General features: G+C 49.9%; 1 protein-coding gene across 5 annotated transcripts; it reads right to left on the reverse strand.

The window, feature by feature from the left end:
- Positions 1-281: 281 nt before the first annotated feature.
- Upp1 (uridine phosphorylase 1) lies at positions 282-21,683 on the reverse strand. 5 transcript variants are annotated; one of them, XM_045135957.1, is made up of 8 exons: positions 21,585-21,683; positions 15,557-15,622; positions 9,391-9,508; positions 6,010-6,168; positions 4,679-4,793; positions 1,575-1,784; positions 1,219-1,365; positions 282-485 (listed from the first exon to the last, which is right to left on the reverse strand). In XM_045135957.1, exons 2-8 carry the CDS (start codon positions 15,601-15,603, stop codon positions 346-348), a joined length of 936 nt encoding a protein of 311 aa, XP_044991892.1. In that variant the 5' UTR covers positions 15,604-15,622; positions 21,585-21,683; the 3' UTR covers positions 282-345. The 5 variants fall into 5 exon arrangements, with proteins under 5 accessions (XP_044991892.1, XP_004652987.1, XP_044991893.1 ...); XM_004652930.2 differs by lacking the exon at positions 21,585-21,683 and adding an exon at positions 21,207-21,517; XM_045135958.1 differs by lacking the exon at positions 21,585-21,683 and adding an exon at positions 20,860-20,935.
- Between the last annotated feature and the right edge of the window lie 270 nt (positions 21,684-21,953).

Raw genomic sequence — 21,953 nt, forward strand, 5'->3', positions numbered from 1 at the left:
AAGGCATTTGCCTGAAAAGCCAAAGGACCCAGGTTCCATTCCCCAGGACCCATGTTAGCCAGATGCATTAGGGGACGCACGCATCTGGAGTTTGCTTGCAGTGGCTGGTGGCCCTGGTGCACACGCACTGGCTCTCTCTCCCTCTTTCTCTGTTAAATAAATAAATAAAATGTCCCCATGAAGTGGTAGCAGAATCTTCTGTGATGAACCTGCGACCCCTTACCTCCAAAGGGCACCCCGGTTTCACAAATTCTAAAATTTGCTCCAAGTCACACACAGTGGAATTTGTAATGAAGATTTATTGGCCAGTCAACCCAGATCTTGTCCTGAGGAGGGAGCTGGGCCTCAGGCCTTCCCCAGGCTCTTCTTGATGAAGTAACCCACCAGCCGCTGAGGCCTCTGCTGGTACTCAACAAGTACGTCGTGGGGACTGTTGATCTGGTCCCCTTGCAGGCGGTCCAAGAGGGTGACGCACACCACAGCCGCTGGAAAGCAAAAAACGCCTGTCAGGACAGACCTGCTACCTAGTTCCCAGGACAACTCAACAGAGAGGAAGGAGGACTGCGGAGCAACCTGTGAGCGACCTTGAGACACCTGCAGTGTGTAAGCAGAGCAAGGAAGGCAGCTGTGGATGGAGAGGGGCTGGCGCAGCGGAAGGCTCAGTGCAGGAGCCTGGGAGCTGGCCCCTCTCTCACACCACATTGCCTGACTTTTATTTTTAAGCTTACAAAAGAAATTCCCAGGTCGATTCCAGGACCAGCTCCTGGTTGTCCTCTGCAGCCTCGCGGGGCACAAGATGGTAGAACTTGGGGAGTCCTGCTGTGGAACTGGAAGACCGGTCAGGACTGGCGGGTGGATTAATCCTTCAGCAGAGCAAACAGTGTTGCCAGCCGAGCTCCTGGCACACAGTGGGCATCTCACTAGGCAGCCACACCAGATCTGATCCAGGGCGGGTCTTCATTGTGTTTTTGAGCCTGCTCAGTGGCGTGTGAGTCTCTGCGGGGACACGGAGGATCCCGTGTTTTGTGGTGTGACGATCAAAAGCATGATACACTAAGATGCCAACATGCTACCTTGGTCAGAAATGGACTCAAGGGCAAGAGGTAAGAGCCAGAAGTCATTCCTGGGGTGCTGCAGAAGGAGAGGCCCCGGGAGCCTCCAGGAGGAGCAGAAGAGCAGAGTTGAAGGGCGAAGGGCACCAAGGCCACCTGTGCCTACCTCGCAGGCCACAGGCACTGCAGATGGCAGCGAACACTGAAGATTCCATCTCGATGTTGCGGATGCCGGCGGCGTGGGCTGCGTGCAGATAGGCCTGCTTGTCCTTCTCTGTGTAGGAGCAGAGGGCGCCATCTAGCCGGCCTTGTCCTGCACACAGGGACACAGGAGAACCACATGCACCTCGACCAGTTCCTCTTGTTCTAGACTACTGTGCCCCACCACCGGGGCATACCGACGGGGGAGGCTCCCCCAGGCCCTGCCCACCCTCAAGGGTGCACATCCACCCAGACCACAGCTCAGCAGCCCCGTAGGTGGACGCCCCACGGAGACCCGAGCTCCCTGCGCCAGCGCCTCACCTTCATAGAAGTCCAGGGTGCACATGGTGTTCCCCACCACGGTGGTGAACTCGCTCAGGTCTGCGGCGCACTTCGCCAGCTCCTGCACCAGCCGCTCGTCCAGGTCAGTGCTCCGAACCACCCTCTTCCCCAGGACAATCTGCTCGAACTCCGGCTTGAAGCAAGCATCCACGGCCTGCTGCGTGATGACCACGGAGCCGGGCTCCAGACCTGGGGAAGACGCGCACGTCGCGGCAGAGGCGCAGGGCAGAGACCACGACCCGCCACCCGCAAAACCGGCCTGTCCCCGTCCTGCCAGGGCGCGCAGCGTCGCGGGGAACGCACGGAGACCCTCGCCCTTTGCCAAATGTCTTTGGCCGCCACTGGCTGGCACATTACCACATACATGGTCATAATGTATATAAGTGATCCCAGGCTGGGTCCTTATTATATAAGCTTTCAGGCAGATACCAAAATAGGCACTGGTGTAATAATCAGCACGAGCCCCGCGCCCAGCTTCAACATTTACCCCAGTAGTGAACAACGTGGACTTCCTCTGCGCTCAATACATTATTTGGCTTCCTTTTGCGTGTGTTTTGGGTAGAATCGTGGAATGTTTACGTGTTTGTAGGGACATTATTCTCCGCTTTTCCCGTTTGCTTTCCATTAACTCCACACAGCTGTGGCCACTGTTGTGAACTAATCGTGGCTTCTCCAGAAACAGCTTGAAAGCCTATTGCCCACGGCAAGGGTGCTCTCAGGAGAGGGCGCTGTCCGCATGTGGCAGCAGTTTGGAGGGATTAGGGCATATCAGTGGGGTCCCCGTGAATGGGATTTGTGCCTGAAGGAGACCCCAGAGACTTGCCTTGCCCCTCCTACCATGCTAGGACACGACATAGGAAGTCTATGAATTGGGAATTAGGACACCAGACACCGAGTCTGCCTTGATCTTTGGCTTCAGCCTCAAGGGTGGGAAAGAAATGGATGCGCCACACACTTTGTATATCAATCCCTTTATGTAATTAAATAAAAAAATTAAGAAAATACAGTCATTATGAGCCCTCCCCTCCCCAACTTGCAAGCTTAAGGCCACTCTGCACTACATAGTGAGCTCTTCCCTCAGAATGAAACAAATGAAAACAAACAAACAAAAATAATTGGCATTCCAGATCCCCAGGTTCTGCATGTATGGATCCCACCAACCACAGATCGAAAACATCAGGGTGAAAATCATCCGTGTGCTGAACATCTATGGACTTCGGTAGCATGGTTGCCTTGGCATCCCAGCAGAACTATCTACATAGCACTTACGCTGTATTAGGCGATACAAGTAGTTTAGAGATTTCGAGCAAATGTAGGATGCGTGGAGGTTAGGAGAGTAGACAGCCTCTGAGGGTCTTGGAGTCTTTGGGATGACCACATATTCAGAAGACCTGAGACCCGAAACAAGCCGTTGCACCCCTCACCTTTGAGACAGGGTCGCACTGTAACCCAGGTTGACCTGGAACTCACTCTGCACAGTCCCTGGCTGACCTCAAACCCACATTGATCCTCTACCTCAGCCTTTCAATTGCCAGGATTAAAATCATGAGCCACCAAACCCAGTTCACAAGTTCCCTCTTTAAATCAAAAAATTCAATTATGAAATTACCCTCAATCCTTGAGAGCCCAGGTTCAGGCAGCCAGGACAAACAAAGCTGGCTGCTGACACCAGGGTAACTTGCCCAGGGGCCAAGACTGTCTCCTTCCAAGAGCTCCGTCCCCCTGGCGGGAGCGAGAATTGCTGGAATCCATTTGTTCGTAGAAAGACTAGACTGGTGCAGAAAAGAGATGGCAGAGAGAAGGGCAGCTTATTAAAAGAGACTTTGACTGCCAGGGTTTGACTATGGTATACTCTGCCAAAGTTCTCGCTAACATGCAATCCACATTTGAAGGGAAATAGGTAGGACCCCGGTGGGACAGAAAAGGTGACCAGGACTGTGCCCTAGAGAGTACAGTCCTTCATTCACTGATGATCCCCAAACTGGGTGACTGTAAATCCACTTTGTCTCAGTTTCTCTCCTACTCCTCATCTCACATGTCATACACAGCCCCCCAGGCTGTTTAGAGGTGACACTACCCCCCCCACACACACACACCACAAAGGTAAAAATAGGAATGTCTTGGGAGTCTGTAGGGGAGAATCTGACCTTTTCTTATGTCTGCCCACTGAGAAGTCCTCCTTCCCTCTTCCTAGAAGGCCCTTCCTGAAGAATTAAGATTCCTGGGAAGATTGCCCTTTTCCAGAAATCCCTGACCCCACACACCTGACAGCCGGACTGGCGTTAGCTCAGCTGCCCAGCCAGGGGCTCATAAAAGGCCCCACCCCGGCCTCAGGATGGGCTTCCCAGACCCTCTGTCACCTCCATGGGCAAGAGCTCTGTCTCCCTTTCCTTCTTTCTCTCAAGTTCTCTCTATAATCAAATACGGCTTTTATGAACTTTATTCATCCCAAGGCCATGACTCAGTGGAGCTTTGTGTGACCATTGAGTTTCCCAGGGCGCCTTGGCTCCTGAGTTAACCCGAGAGCTGAGGTGAGGCTGTGACACTTCCAATATGTCCCAAATTCCCCTATCCCCTGTGCCATCTCAGCAAGGCGGTTTTTCAATATGTCTCCCTTCAGCCTTGGGCCATAACCATGAGCCCAAACCTCTATTCCTAATAATTCACACAGTCTGTGGTGTGTGGTTAGCAACAGAAAACAGACTAGCTCACAATTCAGCAGTCTACAGCATTTTGAGCACTTTGCCTTCCTTTTCAAGTTTTGGGTTTATTTCTACTTCTCATACCCCCTCACCCATTGTTTTGTGTCTTTCTCATGGAGTACTTAAGTCCTTGCAGAGGCAGGGATGAGGAACAATGATGAAACAGAGGAGACAGGAGAGGATCCGAAAGAACAGAGTGAATCAAGCACAAAGTGTGCCACCCCACAATGAGCTTCTGTCCGCACCACATCTGGACCAGAGAGGAGGGGGTGCACCCGACAGCCTCAGAGCGGGCCTCCTTCACCCTCCCATCAGCACACCGGCGCTGCTGCGGGCCTTCGGCCCCCTCCTCACAGGACGGAGCCCCTCCTCAGTCCTTACCTATGCCACCCGAAGTGCCAATGCGGATGATGGTGACATTGGAGCACCGGGCATGGTACAGCAGCTTGATCAGTTCATGTAACATAATGGCAATGGAAGGAATGCCCATGCCATGCTGAAACCAGAGAAAAGAAAAATCTCTTGCTGAGCCCAATTCATACATTAAAATAAACCATATGCATGTATGTATAGGAAAAAGCAGTATGTGAAGGGTGTAGTACTATCCTGATTTGGGGCATCCCTAGGGGTCTTGGAACATGGCCCGTGTGTGTTAGGAGACTAATTGTGCATGGGTGTGTGTTTTCTATGATGCGTGCTTCAGTCTCATAAACTCACCATGGTGGGAATGGAAGGTGATCTTTGAAATATCAATTTAAAAATCACTGACACTCTAGAAAGCTTAGCATGCAAACAGCCGTCCCACACGTGCCCTCCTTTTGGGTCCATGCCACCCGTCAGAGACACAGCAGCTCCAGGACAGCGGCTGAGCAGGGAGGAAACAGCAGCTGATGCTGACCATCCAGAACTTCCTTCTAGTACTGGACACCACGCAAAATGCCTGCTGCACCCACCAGCTGAGGGCCATTGCCTATTCTCTGCTTTCCCTGCCCTTGTTCCTGGCTGACCCCTGGGACACTGGCCCCGGGCACTGCCACCTGTGCCATGTCCTCCCGTTGGGTCTCTGTGGTGCACCTCCCCACACCTACTCCTTTCAGAGACCCTCCCACAGTCACATGTCCCTATTGGGACACCCCTCCCTGGGATGATGTGCTGTTGCGAGGGCAGAGCAGAGCCCTCTTTGCAAAGGGACCCTTTGTAAGATTTGTCATGGGGTCCCAGACCCAGGAAATGCCTCCAGGAACTAACTCAATGGTGCCTTGGCATTGCACTGACTAGCATGCCAGCCTCTGCTATGTAGAGCAGGGATGTGCATCTTCACAGGAGGAGCCAGGGAGACCCCTTTCTAACCGTGTAGCCCTTCGCTTATAATTGCCACTGACAACAGAACTCAAAACTGATAAATGAGATTTCTTTGGTAAGATACTGGAGATTTCTGCATGCACTGTCCTTGGCAAGTGAACATTTGTAATAAAGTAGGTTCTTCCATTGTGGGGTGGGAGAGGGGCCTGGGGACCTCCCTAAATCTGCCACCCACGCGCTGTGTATATTTGCATGCGTATTAGCTTTTGGGTACCCAGGCTCTCCAGGAAGCTGAGCTTCAAGAACGGGAGCCCGAGCGCTACTGTCTAGACCGGGCTGCTGAGAGCTCACCTCGCCCCAGCGAGCGGCTGCAGACCTCAGAAACCGAACGGGCGAGGGGCAGTACTCACGCTCACGGACAGCACCGGGCCCACTTTATACATGGCGTAGCGGTCGGTCCCCGCGCAGATGTTGGGGTACTCTTCGCCCGGGCGGCCCAGGCCCAGCTCCGAAGCCACGTACCTGATGAAGGTGTTCATGCGGGAAGGGCTTCCACCAACGCACACGAACTGCGGCCAGAGAGCGGGGTTACTGTGGACGCTGCCCAGCAGAGGTCCGCCAGGGTTGGGACTTCCTATCTAAGAGGCTGCTGGCCATGCAAATTTGCTGACCGTACCTGGACTCACTGCATCTGAGGGACCCGAAGTCTGCCCTGCTGACTGCCCCGAGAGCCAGCCCTGCTCTGCAGCCGCTGCTAGAACCTCACACTGCACTGGCTCCCGACTCGCGCTCTGCAAACGCCGCTGACCGTGGACGCCGCGCTTCCCGCTTCCCGCTTCCCGCTTCCCGCTTCCCGCTTCCCGCTTCCCACGTGCGGAAGGCGGCCGGCGAGCGAGCTGGGGAGAGCCTGGGGCGGACGCGGAGGTGGTGGGAGCGCCGCCCTTCCCCTCCTCCTCCTCCTCAAGGGACCAGTTTCGCAGCCCGGCATTGAAAGGGACCACCAGTGGCCCTTCTCGCCTGAGTGGCAAATGCATGAAAAGAGCCAGGGCCGAGCGAAGGGCTTGGAAAATTTTAGTAAAATCTTCAATTTGAAGTGTCATGTAAGAAACCATTTTGTTTTCCAAGTTAGCAAATAGTAAAGAACCGTTTTAAGGAACCTAAAGATAACCCAGGGCAAGGAGAGACCCTGTAGATGATGTGTGAAAAACAACACCCAACATTGGCACCTGTCCTCCGTGAGAGTACACACAGATGTGCGTGCCTGAATGCAAACACACATGAACACGTACACACCTATACAAACACACATACACACAAAGAAATAAAATGCACATGGTGCAGATTTTACTCCTAGTAATGATTTATGATAAGCTTTTATGAGAAGAAACCAACAAAGGCATTTTTAATAGGCAGAAACTTGAGAAGGTATGTAAGTTTGCCAGTAATAAAGTTGTGCAAAAACAAAAAAAAAGTAATTAGTGGGCTGGAGAGAAGATTTAGCAGCTAAGGTGCTTGTCTACAAAGCCAAAGGACCCAGGTTCGATTCCCCAGTACCCATGTAAACCAGATGCACAAGGTGGTGCATGTGTCTGGAGTTCATTTGCAGTGGGTGAAGGCATTGGTGAGCCCGTTTTCTCTCTTTCTTCCTCTCCCTCTCTCTCTCTCTCTCTCTATCTGTCAAATAAATAAATAAAAACTTTTTTTTAGGCCGGGCGTGGTGGCGCATGCCTTTAATCCCAGCACTTGGGAGGCAGAGGTAGGAGGATCACCGTGAGTTCGAGGCCACCCTGAGACACCATAGTGAATTCCAGGTCAGCCTGGGCTAGAGTGAGACCCTACCTCGAAAAACAAAAAAAAAAAAACCTTTTTTTTGGGTCAGAGATCACCATGCATCAATAGATCAGTGTTCTTGGGATCAATAGGAATTCAGGGCACTAAGAGGACATAAAAGTTGTCTGTCCCTCAGGTTGGCATCAACACTAACAGAGATCAGGGCTATCTATGGCACATGAGCCCCAGCCCTGGCACTCTGATCCCACATAGAGCTGTTGGGCTCTAGGGTTTAGTTAATTTTGTGTGAAAATTCACCTTTACCTCTGGGATTAACACTGAAGAGTCATGTGTTAACAGGTTGGTAATAATATATCCACTAGGGATACTGAGAATGTTCCCACCCCAAACAAATGATAAATGCTGTAATTATGAATATAGCCTGGCCTGGTAAATTACACGCAGTATCCCTGTAGTGCTAAACCACACTCTATACCCTGTCAGATTTTTAGAAAAATGCTTGTTAGGATAAATCAGCCCTGAGTAAAGGCTTTGTAGGAAAAGTTACTGCAGGCTGGGGAGATGGCTAAACAGTGGAAGGCACTTCCTTTTCAAGCCTACCAGGCCAGGCTCGACTCCCCAGTACCCACATAAAGCCAGGTACCCAAAGGAGCTCATGGGTCTGGAAGTTGTTTGCAATGGCAAGAGGCCCTGGCATGCCCATTTAAATATTCTCATATTCTCATTCATTCTCTCTCATAAATAATTTTTTTCAAACTCTACTGAAGCCAGGTATGGTGGTACATGTATTTAATCCCAGTACCTGGGAGGCTGATGTAGGAGGATCACCGTGAGTTCCAAGGCAGCCTGGGATCCTGGGCTAGAGTGGGACCTTTACCTTGAAAACAAAACAAAAATTGACTGAGAGCTGTGTTCGGCAAAGTCACCTGCACCAAACAGTATCGATATACACCTTAAATGAACAGACATATTACCCATACTAACTGTTCCTCTTAGAAATGTTCCTACCTCCCTCTTCCCAATGAAGTATTAGAATTTTCATTTTTATTCTTCTTTACACATTTTTGAGATAGGGGTGGTCTGTGTATGTCGCCCAGGCTGGCCCTAAACTAGGATCATGTAATTCTCCTATATCTGCCATCTTGTCGGACTCAAGAAGACTGGCTTTTTAGAATATTTACTTGAGACAGAGAAAAGAGAGAAAGAGAGAGAAAAGAGACAGAGACAGAGAAAACAAGAGAGAATGGGCACTCCAGGGCCTCCAGCCACTGCAAATAAACTCCAGATGCATGCACCTCCTTGTGCATCTGGCTTACACAGGTACTCGGGACTCAAACCTGGGTCTTTAGGCCTCATAGGCAAAAGCCTTAGCCGCTAAACCATCTCTCCAGCCCAAAAAGTCTGTTTTTAATTAATTTACTTATTTGATGTGTATGTAGGGTATGTGCCAGGGCACACGTGTTAAGGGCTTTCTGGTGAGCCCAAGTCTTTCACCCAGTTTGAGGCAGGGTTTCCAAGGTTGTTCACCACTCTGTTCCCAAACTCTCAGGAAGCACACTGGGACTACAGGAACAAGCTCTCGGGAGTCCTCCCGTCTCTGCCTCCGGCTCCCACATGCGCACACTGGGACTACAGAAGCCCTCCACAGCTTCCTGCTTGTAGATGGAGCCTGGATCCAAGCTCAGGTATACTCAGTTGCCCTGCAAGTGCTTTGTCCAGCTGAACCATTTCCCAGCCATTAACTTTTTCACTTAAATAAAGATAAAAACTTTCAAGAGGGCAATTAGGGGCCAATATTTAGTAAGACTTAGAATATTTTTTTTCTTTTTTACTTGCTAGTTCATATATTTTAAATGTAACAACTTGCAAAAAATGGATAAAGACGTTAGTGTGCATCTGTTACTTGTCTCCTGCCTCACGATTGGTGAGCAGGCCCAGCTATGCCGGATGGGGGAAAGTTGTTGTAAGACAATGCCTAGAGTTAAAACCGAGGCTTTTACCTTCACATCTCCAAACAGAGCTGGGAAATCGTGTGTGCCAGTGCTGAGGTTGAAATGGTAGAGAACGTCTTCTTTCATTGTGGCTACATTTGGATTTGAAAGTTGGACAAAGCAGTCACTGTTAAAAACAAGAAAGCAGAACATTTATAAAACTTGAGTGGCCAGTGGCCGGCATTATCACAGGAATATTCCATGAGAGTGCGATGGTAGAGGGCACGAGACGGAGAAGACACGCTAGACCTCAGGGAAAGGCAGCCCTACATTGCCAAGGTCTGCCCTTCCCCAGCCCCTTCCTTGTAACCCCTCTCTTTTCTGCAGCCCCACTTGAAGGCTATCAGCAACAACTGAGAAGTCAATAGAATTAGAGATCAAAAATTTAAATTACTCCATACAGAGAATTAGACAGTTGCTACCCAACCCTTCAGTGTGTAACTGTGACTTTATTTTGAAAGTCATGTTCTCAGTATTAGAATTATGAAGAGGATGTTTCTTAAAATTTTATTTATTCATTTGAGAGACAGAAAGAGGCAGAGAGAGAGGGAGAGAATGTGTGTGCCAAGGTCTCTAGCCACTGCAAACAAACTCCAGACACATGCATATCTCATGTATCTGGCTTATGTGGGTCCTGGGGAAATGAACTTGGGCCCTTTGGGTTTGCAGGCAAGCACCTTAACCACTAAGTCATGTCTCCAGCCCAAAGATTTTTTTAAAAAAAAATCTAATCCTACTATTTAGAGATAATATTCCCAATGCTCATGCCTATAATGTCTTTTTCTTATCTTACTGCATTAGCTACCACTTCCAGTATTAAGTACATTAAGAGATACAATTGATCTCATTATTTTTCATTACTAGGACATTTGCACTATGTTCTTATTGACAGAATGTTTCTGGTCTAAACAATGGAAGGCAAGCTTTGTTTCAGAACAAACCACATGGTAAATATGGCTCTCAGATCACCAGCACCCATGCAAATGCTGGGCAGGCTTGAGGGACCAGTAATCCCAGCACTGGGAAGGTAAAGACAGAGGATTCCCTAGGGCAAGCTTGCTACCTAGACTAACCAAACAGGTGAGCTTGAGTTCAAGTGAGAGACTCTGTCTCAAATAAAGTGGCAAACAACCCAGGCAGGCACTCAACATTAGCCTTTTGGCTCCACATGAGCCCACATGAATACATACCCACACACCTATGAATGCACATCCACACCCGTGCATACACAACCGTGCGCGCGCACACACACACACACACACACACACACAGTGTCCCAGGTCTAGATGATTCCATCTCCATCCTGCCAAGCTTCCTCAGAGCTGGTCTTCGGCACAGCTCCTTCAAGAATTCATGCCTCCTGATTCCCAGAAGTGTGTTCCTCACCGGGAGACCGAGGCAAGCACGGGCTCTTGAACTCACAGCAACCAAGACCTGTTTCCTTCTTCTGAGCCTAAGTTGCTGCCCAGAACTCATGAAAAAATTTACAAAAGAGAGAAGGGAGGGTCTCTGTGGCCTGTGACTTGGAAATACTGAAGCTGCCAGCCCAGAATTACTTGGCTTTCCAATGGTGAGAAACTGGCATGAATTAAGTTTTGAGTTTGAATTTTTCTCTCAGGCTAGCGATACGCAGTCCGCTCCTCTCTGCCCCCGGTCAGTGATGCCGGGAGGGGACAGCTTCTGCCACTACAGTTTCCTGTGCTGCTAAACTGGATGTTCAGGAAGTTTGTGCTAAAAGAACCTATGATGGGGCTATGACAGCATAACTCTGCCCCAAGTAAGAGAGCATCTAGACTATTCCACAGTGGAACTCTCCCCTTTTGCTGGAGCAAGTTCCTTGTATGTTGCCTATCTATTCTTTTTTTTTCCCCCTTTCCAAGCTGGCTGTGTGGCAGTCAAGGATAACCTTGAACTTCTGATCCTCCTGCTGGGATTACAGCCATGTGACATCAGACCCTGTTACTGGTGCTGAGGATCAAACCCAGGGTTTCATGCATACTAGGCAAGCACTTTACCAACTAAGTGACCTCCTCAGACCCTATTTCTTCTTCTTTTTTTTAAAAAAAAGAAAATTTATTTATTTATTTATTTATCCGACAGAGAAAGAGGGAGAGAGAGAATGGGAGCAGCAGGGCCTCCAGCCGCTGCAAATGAACTCCAGACACGTGCATCTGGCCAATGTGGGACTTGGGGATCAAAGGTCCTTTGGCTTTGCAGGCAAACGCCTTAACCGCTAAGCCATCCCTCCAGCCCCATTTCTTCTTCTTTTTTTTTTTTAAATTTTGTTTATTTATTTATTTATTTGAGAGCGACAGAGAGGAGGAGGAGAGAGAGACTGAGAGAGAGAGAGAGAGAGAGAATGGGCACGCCAGGGCTTCCAGCCACTGCAAACGAACTCCAGACGCGTGTGCCCCCTTGTGCATCTGGCTAACGTAGGTCCTGGGGAATTGAGCCTCGAACCGGGGTCCTTAGGCTTCACAGGCAAGCGCTTAACCGCTAAGCCATTTCTCCAGCCCCATTTCTTCTTCTTTACATAGGGTCTGGCTGTGTCATCCAGGCTGGCCTTGAAGTCTTGCCAGTTATGTCTTGGCCCCTTAGTGCAAGGACTATGGGCATGTGCCACCACACTTGGCTATCCACATTTTATTATAACAATTTATGTAAGTCATGTAAGAATTATCTCCGATGATAACATTTCCTAGCGGTAATGGCCACATCTTATCTCTGAACACACTACAGCACAAACCAAGCATGTGAAACAAGGCGTAATCAGCCATGCTATATTTTATTTTATTTTATTTTATTTTATTTTATTTTATTTTATTTTATTTTATTTTATCTTATTTTTGAGGTAGGCTCTCACTCTAACCCAGGCTGACCTGGAATTCAGTATGTAGTCTCAAGGTGGCCTTGAACTCAGGTGATCCACCTACCTCTGCCTCCCAAGTGTTGGGATTAAAGGCATGCACCACCATGCCTGGATTTATTTTATAATTTCCCAGTTTCTTTTTTTTTTTTTTTTTCAGGCAGTCAGCCTCAAATGCAGACATGGAATGAGCCCCTTTCTCCTCTGATTATACATATAACTGCTTCTTCCATTCATGTTTCTCAAATACCGCTCCTGCCTGTTTCCCTAAAGTGGTGTCCAGATTAATGTAACATATGAACACATTCAGGCTGATATAGAAAATGTAAACCAAAAAGAATAAAGAGAGGCAGAGATCTTGTATGAAGGAAGCAGAGGGCGGTGGATGAATTCATGGTCAATGCTAGGAGATAAACTATCAGTAATGGACACACCAATCCCACATCCATGGTCCCTGCTGGCCGCACCCAGGGCAATGTTCCATAAACCTTGATCAGGATGGGCAAGCAATCTGCCCGAGGCACAAAGTGTACCCACCGCCTTGAGTCAGGCTTCCTGGTTCTTCACATACAGGGAGGAAGGCCCTTTTTAAGGGACCAAATCCAGAATGTGTTTCTTTAGGACCGCACCTAGATTTTCTCAGAAAGTCTTTTTGATCTCTAAGACAATCTGAAATTCCAACCATAAGAGCACACCCAGAAAAAAGCTAAGCTCCTTTAACACCAAGTACCATGGCCCCTGTCCTCCCTTAGGATGTGGTGGATTCACAGCACAGCACAGAAAGGCCAAGTGCAAGCTTCGCAGTGACACAACAGGATGTGACTCGGCAACTCCACCTCACATTATAAAACTGAAGACCTTGCTTTACTTCTCAACTCCAGGAAGAAAAGAAAAAGGAAGTCGTGTGTAATATTGAGATTAGCAACGATTTTACAATTGGTAACTCTGAATTGTACCATAATGAGCTGTGACTGGTTTAAAAAAAATGTTTACTCATTTATTTATTTATTTATTTATTTATTTATTTGCAAGCAGAGAGACAGAGAGAGAGCGAGAGACCATAATGGGCACACCAGGTGCTCTAGAGTCGCTGCAAATGATCTCCAGATAGGACTAGGAAACTGAGCCCAGGTCTTTAGGCTTTGAAGGCAAGCTCCTTAACCACTGAGCTATCTCTCCAGCCCTTGGACAGGTTTCGATGTACTGGTTTTATTATTATTGTCTATCTATAGTTGTATGTATGCATGACATGTTCATGGGCACACGTGCGCACGTCTGGAAGTCAGTGGATTTGTCTTCCCCCTATACATTGTCTCCCTTGTGATTATTGTGTTTCTGCTGCTTTGCTTGAGCGTGGTAGGCTGTTTTCGCCCCCCATTGCAGTAAGCACAGTGATATTGCAGACACATGTGCTACTTTACATCTGACCTAACATGGCTGCTGCAGAATCAACCTCAGGCAGGCCGACTTGCAAGCATGTGCCTGTAACCTCTCAAACTCCTCCCCAGGCTCTTGATGTTTTATTTTATTATCATTATTATTATTATTGTTAAGAATTTTAAATAATATGGCTTAGCAGTTAAGGTCTGCAAAGCCTAAGAACTCATGTTCAAATCTCCAATTCTCACGTAGCCAGATGCACAGTGACACAATGTCACACATGCACATAGAGTGCACACACATCTGGAGTTCATTCACCGCAGGCTGAAGATCCTGGCGTGCCCATTTTGTCTCTCTCCCTTCCTCTTTCTCTCTCAAAAATAAAATTAATAAGGCAGGTGTGGTGGTGCACGCCCTTAATCCCAGCACCCAGGAGGCAGTGGTAGGAGGATCTCCATGAGTTCAAGGCCACCCTGAGACTACAGAGTGAATTCCAGGTCAGCCTGGGCCAGTGTGAGACCCTTCCTCAAAAAACCAAAAAAAAAAAAAAAATTAATAATAAAGTAACAAGCCAGAGGCAAAATATCTGTATACTTTACACCATTTCAAGGAAATTTATCTTGCTTTATTCTGTTATTTTACAATTTAACAATTATTTGAGAGCCTCCTAATGAGGTCACAGAGACAGAACAGGAGGCCATCCCAAGCAGTCAGAATGATGGACAGCTGGGTTGTGAGGAAAGCAGACAAGTCAGTGGAGCTGGCTGTGGTGGTGCACACGGGTAGGAAATGGCCGAGACAAGTCAATGGGCTTCGAACTCATGTAGGGTACTGGCGGGAAGGCTGAGGGTGGAGCACGTGCTGAGCATGCTCCAGACCCTGGGCTGAGTCCCGCTGCACATACCTTCTCGTTGCTGGGATAAAGCAACTGATGGGGGAGAGGGTTTTTTTGTTGATTTTTTAAAATATTTATTTTTATTTATTTGAGACAGAAAGGGGGAGAGAGAATAGTCATGCCAGGGCCTCTAGCCACTGCAAATGACTCCAGATGTATGTGCCACCTTGTGCATCTGGCTTACATGGGACCTGGAGAATAGAACCTGGATCCTTAGGCTTTGCAGGCAAGAGCCTTAACCACTAAGCCATCTCTCCAGCCCTTGTTTTGGTTTTTTAATTTTGTCTTACAGTCTCAGGAGGAAGCTTTACGATGATAGGGAAAATGATGGCAGGAGCAGAGGCCGTGAAAAACAGCAGTAGCAGGAGAGTGAACCGAGCTGAGTGCTGGCAAGCTAGGGCTCACAAACCTCAAGGTCCACCTCCAGCAGCACACCTCCTCCAGCACGGCCCCACCTCCCCAATTTTCACCAGCTCATGACCAAGCATTCAAAACGCATGGGTTTATAGGAGATAATCTGATTCAAACCATCGCAGATTCCCACTACAGCATGCATGGGTGTACACACACACACACACACACACACACACACGTGCATGTGTGCACATATACATAAATTAGGGAAAATACAAAAATGTTTAGCTTTTCTAGCAAAGCTCGAATCTAAAAGAGGGCTCATAAAAATCACACACTACAATTAAGAAAGAAAAGAGAAAAATATTTAGGATTCAGAAACAAGACAGATTTGCTACAGAAAAGTACCATGTATAGAAGAAAACTTGCAAGACATGTGAGCGTTAAACTGCCTGATCTTCTGAGACCACACGTCCTGAGGGCCAAAGACAGAGGCTCCACCCATCACCTAAGGATGAAGATCTTGGACCATCTGAACTGTGAGCCCTCCAAGCCCTTCATCCCTCTATGTCAGTTGTGAGACTCACATGTCAAGTACTTGGAAAAGCGAATGCATCAAAAGATGCACAGGAAAACCAGTCCAGCCCAGTCTAGTGCAGCCCAGCACTGGCAGGTCTTACCTGTGATTGTTTTCCAGTTCCTTTGTTCTGGCTCCTGCAGCAGCCATGCCGTCGCTACAGCAGGACCTAGGGAGAAAGGACATCACAGAACAAGCGCAGTGAGTGAACCCAGCAGCGACCAGAGTGGTGACAGAGCGGTGCAATGAGGTGGAACTCTCCATATTCACATCACGTGTAACGAGAGCATGGAAATGTGTGAAGTGAGAGTGAAGAGAGCGTGTATTTGCTAATTTCAGGAAGGCAGTGGCAAACACATTCCAGAAACACAATGGTGGGCTCTCACACGTGTCTAGCTTTAGTTCTCCATTGGCATTAGTGACACACTTCTCTGGAAATGCCAGCCTCTTACCCTCCAGCCAAGGGGAATCAAAGCAGGGAGTCAATTTTGTGGTTATAGCAATGAGGGTGGAACCCAGGGCAGAAACCATGCTTAGCCACCACCCCAACCTAGGAATGAGGGGCCACCCTTCACCCCACAACACCAGACAAGAGTCAAACACAGCACTGGTAAAGAAGCATTTGTGACTGGGCAGATGAGGGCAGCTTTGCCTACAGGTGTGTTGAGGGAAGAAGGGTGGGTAGTGCTGCCCCCCAGGGAAGGACCCCGGCTCATCATTTCAAGTGTTCTATAGCACCCACTTAGCAGGTTTACAGGTGGCTCTGCCCTTGCAGAAGTCTGGCTCTCAGAACCACCACTGTGAGCAGCAGTGAGGCACCCCTGAACCACCACTGTGAGCAGCAGTGAGGCACCCCTGAACCACCACTGTGAGCAGCAGTGAGGCACCCCTGAACCATCACTGTGAGCAGCAGTGAGGCACCCCTGAACCACCACTGTGAGCAGCAGTGAGGCACCCCTGCTTCTCTGGGCTTCCACCTCTGTCTCCTCAGTGTCACTCGGTGCGCGCTCTTGAAGTGGGCGGAGTGTTCTGTCCATCCCCCAGCCCTCCTTGTCTAACTCTCACCTATTCACTTAAAGGTAAAGTTGTAGGGCTGGAGAGATGGCTTAGCAGTTAAGATGTTTGCCTGTGGAGCCAAAAGACCCAGGTTCGATTCCCCAGGACCCACATAAGCCAGATGCACAAGGTGGCACATGCATCTAGAGCTCATTTGCAGTGGCTGAAGGCCCTGGCACACCCATTTCTCTTTCTCTCTCTCTCCCTCTCTTTCTCTCTCCCTCTTTCTCTCTCTCTCTGCCCCCTCCCCCCCCCCTCTTTCTAGATTTCTCTCAAATAAATCAAATCAAATTTAATTTAAAATTTAAAAATGTTTAGCCAGGCATGGTGGCGCACATCTTTAATCCCAGCACGCTGGAGGCAGAGTAGGAGGATTGCCATGAGTTCAAGGACACCCTGAGATTACATAGTGAATTCCAGGTCAGCCTGGGTGAGAGCAAGACCCTACCTCAAAAAAAATGTTTAAAAAAAAAAGATAAAGTTGTAGTTGGGGCACACGTGGTCATATCACAGTCCCGGGACCAGTTTCTGGAGGGCAGGACAGATCAAGCTGACAATTCCCTGCCCCATCCTGGCCTGCAAGGGCTCCTTGCTGAATCTTCTCCCTACTGCCCCTGAGGACCTTGGTCCATCCGGGCTTTACATTCCCAGCTTCCCAAACTAACTTCTGTCTGTGCTCCACAGGCACCACGTGGAAGACTTCGGCCACATTCGGAAAGGTCTGGTGATCGTGAAAGCAGGTTCTCTAGGGGCATTACAGGGATTCATCATCAGAGGCCCATTTCACTACAGACAATCTGAGCATGGACTATGAAACTGCACGGTTACCCCCCACCCACTGAAGGGTCCAGGACCAGAAAGAAAAGGGGAAAATTCCAGCTTCTTAGACCAGCTGGAGCCCAGGATGGGAAGCAAAGGCCAGCTCGCGCATGGCACCTTCCATGCTGTGGGGTGTGGCACAAATATAGGACCTGCGAGAAGAGAGGGTGGGAGAGGAACAATACCTGGCCCAGGACAAAACACCTGGAGCTCCGCTCAGCTCCGCCCCCACACCTGAGGGCAGGGCAGGAATTTTCAAACACTGCTTTCTGCACTGTTTAGCTTTGCATCTTGTTTCAATCTAGGGATTTATTCAGAATTTTAGAATGACACTTTTTTCTTATTTGTTTTTTGATATTTTCAAACCCTTATTTATTTCTCAAGGTAAGGTTTCACTCTAGCCTAGCCTAACCTGGAATTCAATATGTAGTCTCAGGCTGGTCTAGAACTCATAGTGATCCTCCTACTTCTGCCTCCTGAATGCTGAAACTAAAGGTGTGCGCCACCCTGTCCAGCTCATTCGTTTATATTGCATTTTGATCATATGAACTCCACATTACCCTCCCTGCCCCTCCAATCCCACTGTACCCCTTCTTTTTCCCACCATTTACCCGTGGCTACACCAGCCATGGAAGGAATGACTCCTCCTGCTTCAGCGACCAGGAACTGTCTTTAGCCCCTCCGGGAGGGGAGCGGTCTCATAACACGGAGACAAACACCTTTGATGAGGGCTTCTAAATTGTTTCACCGAATTACAATTATGACATCTCAGACAGTTACTCTCCAACAAATAATATTATCTCACCAGTCTCTTCATTCTCCCAGATCTAATCTCTGAGCAACCTATACTTTCTGCTCACTGCTTAGCTGGTGAAAAACAAAACTGGCAAGCCAGCCACTGAATTAGCCTGCTGCGGCCACGGCCCCCTATGGGAACCGGGCTGTGTGGTTTTGTCTGCCTATACCTCACCCTGCTAAGAGCCAGGAATATTATTTTAATAACAGGATACATCCTGGAGCTCACGTGGGTGCATCTAGTAACACAGCCCGTGTAAGACTATGGGTGAAAGATTCCAGAAAGCACAGAAGCATTGCTTGCATTAAGGAAGGTGAAACTTGAGGAATCAATAAGGTCCACAGCTGGTGTCCAGGGCCTGGCTGTGTGTCCGTAGGGGCTTAGCAACTGCCCGGTGGGTGGATAAGTGTTGCCTGTAATATAGTTGGGGCTCAGAGAACAAGGTGGCTTTTAGTCCCTGCAGTTTGTTCCCGAGAAAGTTAGTAAGCCTGCTGTTCTGGCTTCAAGTGCAGAGAAAGGGTTCTCTGGACAGCCCCCCCCCCCCTCAGTGCACTAAGACCTGACCACAGGGATCCTTCCATTTCCCCAAGGCAACACCCTCACTCTAACTCAAGAAAGCAACCTAAGTGACCCTACAAGAGAATGCCCGCCCCTGGCATTCATTTCAACTCAAGCAGGCTGTCCTAGGCTGGCTCATTCCCCCGTCAGGACAAACCCTCAAAACAGTCCTAAGTCCACTTTCTCCTCTTCTTGCTCATAAAACAGTGTGAGTGTGTGCACTGTTTCATCTTTGTCAATTTATTACAATGAACTTCGAGAAGGCATAGGGAAATTTTCTTTCACCTACAGCATGTATGCCCTACAGGGGGGTGAGAAAACCCCAGGGTTCTGGGCAGTGTCTGTTACAACCCAGCAAGCCCGAAGTGAGCCCCCATGTGGGGCAGTGAAGGGAGAAGGCCCAAGAAGTGCGCCAACCGGCCTGGAGGTGCAGCCCCTTTACCCGTGAAGGAGGAGTGGGTCCTCCGTGATTCCACACTAGGAACCAGCCTTGAATAGCGGTGGTGGGTATGAAACAGGTGGAATCACAGGGGGACAAACAGGCAAATTAAGGGGGGAGGGGAGGAGACAAGGAGGTCACCTCAGGTTGAGAGTGACTATTCACTGCTTATCTTTAGGGAAAGGAAAACCTGTAAGTTTCACTTTCTGCTATGCATTCGATTTTCATTTCTGGTTTTTTGTTTTGGTTTGTTTTCTGATTTTTCGAGGTGGGGTTTCACTCTGGTCCATGCTAACCTGGAATTGTGTAGCCTCTGGGTGGCCTCGAACTCATGGCCATCCTCCTACTTCTGCTGCCTGATTTTTCTTTTTTAACAATAAGTTTTTGTGTTCAGCAAATATGCACAAAAAAGTCCACTTTGACAAAAAGCCAAAGAAAAACTGACCCACCAATGCCCATCAATGCTGGAAGCGTCCAGAGCAGAAATACAATCTGTGCAGATAATCCTTAGGGAGCTGGGGTCGTCCATCCGCAACAATGGGGGCATACGGAAGGCGTGGGTGGGGGGGACCTCAGATGGAAAAAAGACTGACAGGTTGGCTGAAAAATAGGAGCAGCTCTGCCCAAAATACACCTGGGCACACATGGGCCAGCGACTCCTCAGGCCTGCCAAGACTCAGTCAAAGACAGTCCCATTCAAGGAAGCCGCCAAGGTTTTTAAAAGACTAAGTTAGAGCAAATGAACGGGACCAACGGTCTTTTGAAGATCCAACAGCACCACCAAGGGGGAAAGAGGCCAAGGGGAGAGGGAAGGGAAGGGGAAGAAGGGGAACGGGAGGGTTAGGAAGGAGGGAGAGCTGAAGGAGGGGGTGGGAGAGAGGTAAGGAGAAGAGGGAGACCGTCCAAACTTCTGAAAACCCCCATCCACAGCTCCGTGGGCAGTGCCTCCTTTTACCCAGGATTCAGTGTGTGGTTGCGGAGAGATGCAGAAGCTGAGACAGGAAGCCAGAGGGCCAAGGTCCCACCGAGGCTTCCTGCCTGTCACCACCAACTGCGAGTCACCTGGAAACCGGTCAGCTATCCACAAGGCCTTCCGGGAAGGGCCGCGATGTGTGACAGCCCAGTGCGCTGGAGCCCCTGGCGCTCTCTGGGCCTGCCAAGTGTGAAAAGGGCAGCACTGCCCACGCGAGTCGGCTTGTCGCCTCACACGCCCGACTGTAAAGTTTCCGGGCTGAACTGCCAAACAACTAGGCGCGATATATATATATATGTGTGTGTATATATATATATATATATATATATATATATATATATATATATATATATTTTTTTTTTTTTTTTTTTTTTTTACACGATGCCATTTGGCAAGTCAGTGACAAGTGAATCCACTGGATCCATGGAGAGCAGAGGGTCATTTTGCTTTCCATGAAGGCAGGTGACTGCAGGAGCGCCTGGCTCGGCGATGGGGGGAAGGGTGGTCCCCGAACTCGGGGGAGTCTAGCCGGCTGTGCCTCCCGGAAGCACATCCCACCTCGCCCTGCCGGTGCCTGCGCGCCCACCACGCTGCCCACTGCCCACCGCCACCCCCAGGTCCCAGCACGAATCAACGTGAGCTGCAGTCCCCCCTCCCCTACAGGCGCGCGGATCTTGGCTACACAGGTACCATGCAAAGCGGGAACCGAAGGCAGAACCCACCCACGGGACCACGCACCCCCAAGTACCATCCCCGAGTACCCACGCGGCCCGTCCTGGCGAGGATGCTGGATCCAGGGCCTGAATCCCGCGGCCCCGGGGAGGGAGCAGGGACGCGGACCGCGCGCGGGCTCAGCAGCGGCCAGCTGGACGAATGGGTGACCAGATCGTCCCGCCGTGGTCACCCGCGAGCCTCGCCCCAGGAGGGTCCCCGCCCTGCTTCCAGCCGCCTGTGGCCCCCGGGGCGCCCCGCCCTCACCCCTCGCCCCCGCCGGGGAGCCGCGGGCCGCCTCCGCTCGCTATTGTCCTGCGCCGAGCAGCGGTTGGCGACCCTAAGTCACCCAGAGCCACCCAAGTTGCCGATCAAGCCGCTCACGGCGGACGACCTCTTACCCAGGCTGCCGTCACACCTGCTGGGCAGCTGAGGACCCGAGCCTGGAAGCGGCTGTACGACTGGCTTCCCAAGGTCACCTCTGGTGCCAGCGCCCCGTCCGCGTCGGTCTCGGTGGAAGTGACCCGCGGCGCGGGGCGCAGCGGAGAGGAAGTGCCGGGCAGAAAGGCAGCGTGGAAGCCGTGAGGAATGTGGAGCTAAGCCATCTTCGGCTGTGTCCCCTCGGCCTGTGGGCAGTCTCGGTCCCCACCCAGCCCCATCCTGGAAGTCCCTCCGTCGTTGGGGGAAAGCCAGGCAAACGCACGCCCGGTAGGGGAAGTGACTCATTCATTCAACAACAGCTCATCTGGCGGCAGCAACAACACACACACAAAACCTACCTCCGCTCTGCCCAAAGCTGCGACTTCCAGGCTCACACATTACAGGTGGACCTCCCTAACTGGCACCCTCCCAGACAGACATCTCGAGAAGGAACTGAACGGGCCAGAGCAGCCCAGCACCCGTTTTTTGGTTGTTTTTTGTTTTTTTTTTTCTTCCCTGGGGACCCGAGGTAGGTCCTGAGAGTCACGAGTGGCCTGTGCCTGGCTCCGCTGCAGACCGCACACGTGAAAGCGGAAGTCACAGTGCCAAATGGTTCTCAGATAAAACTTTGCGGGACTGGACACAACATGGTTTCCTGCCATTTCTGTGGCTCCCGTGAAAATCTCTGCCATCAATCTGCCCGCGGAGAGCAAACCCAACCCAACAGC

This window comes from Jaculus jaculus, chromosome 16 (assembly GCF_020740685.1).
Source record: "Jaculus jaculus isolate mJacJac1 chromosome 16, mJacJac1.mat.Y.cur, whole genome shotgun sequence".
Taxonomy (NCBI): Eukaryota; Metazoa; Chordata; class Mammalia; order Rodentia; family Dipodidae; genus Jaculus; species Jaculus jaculus.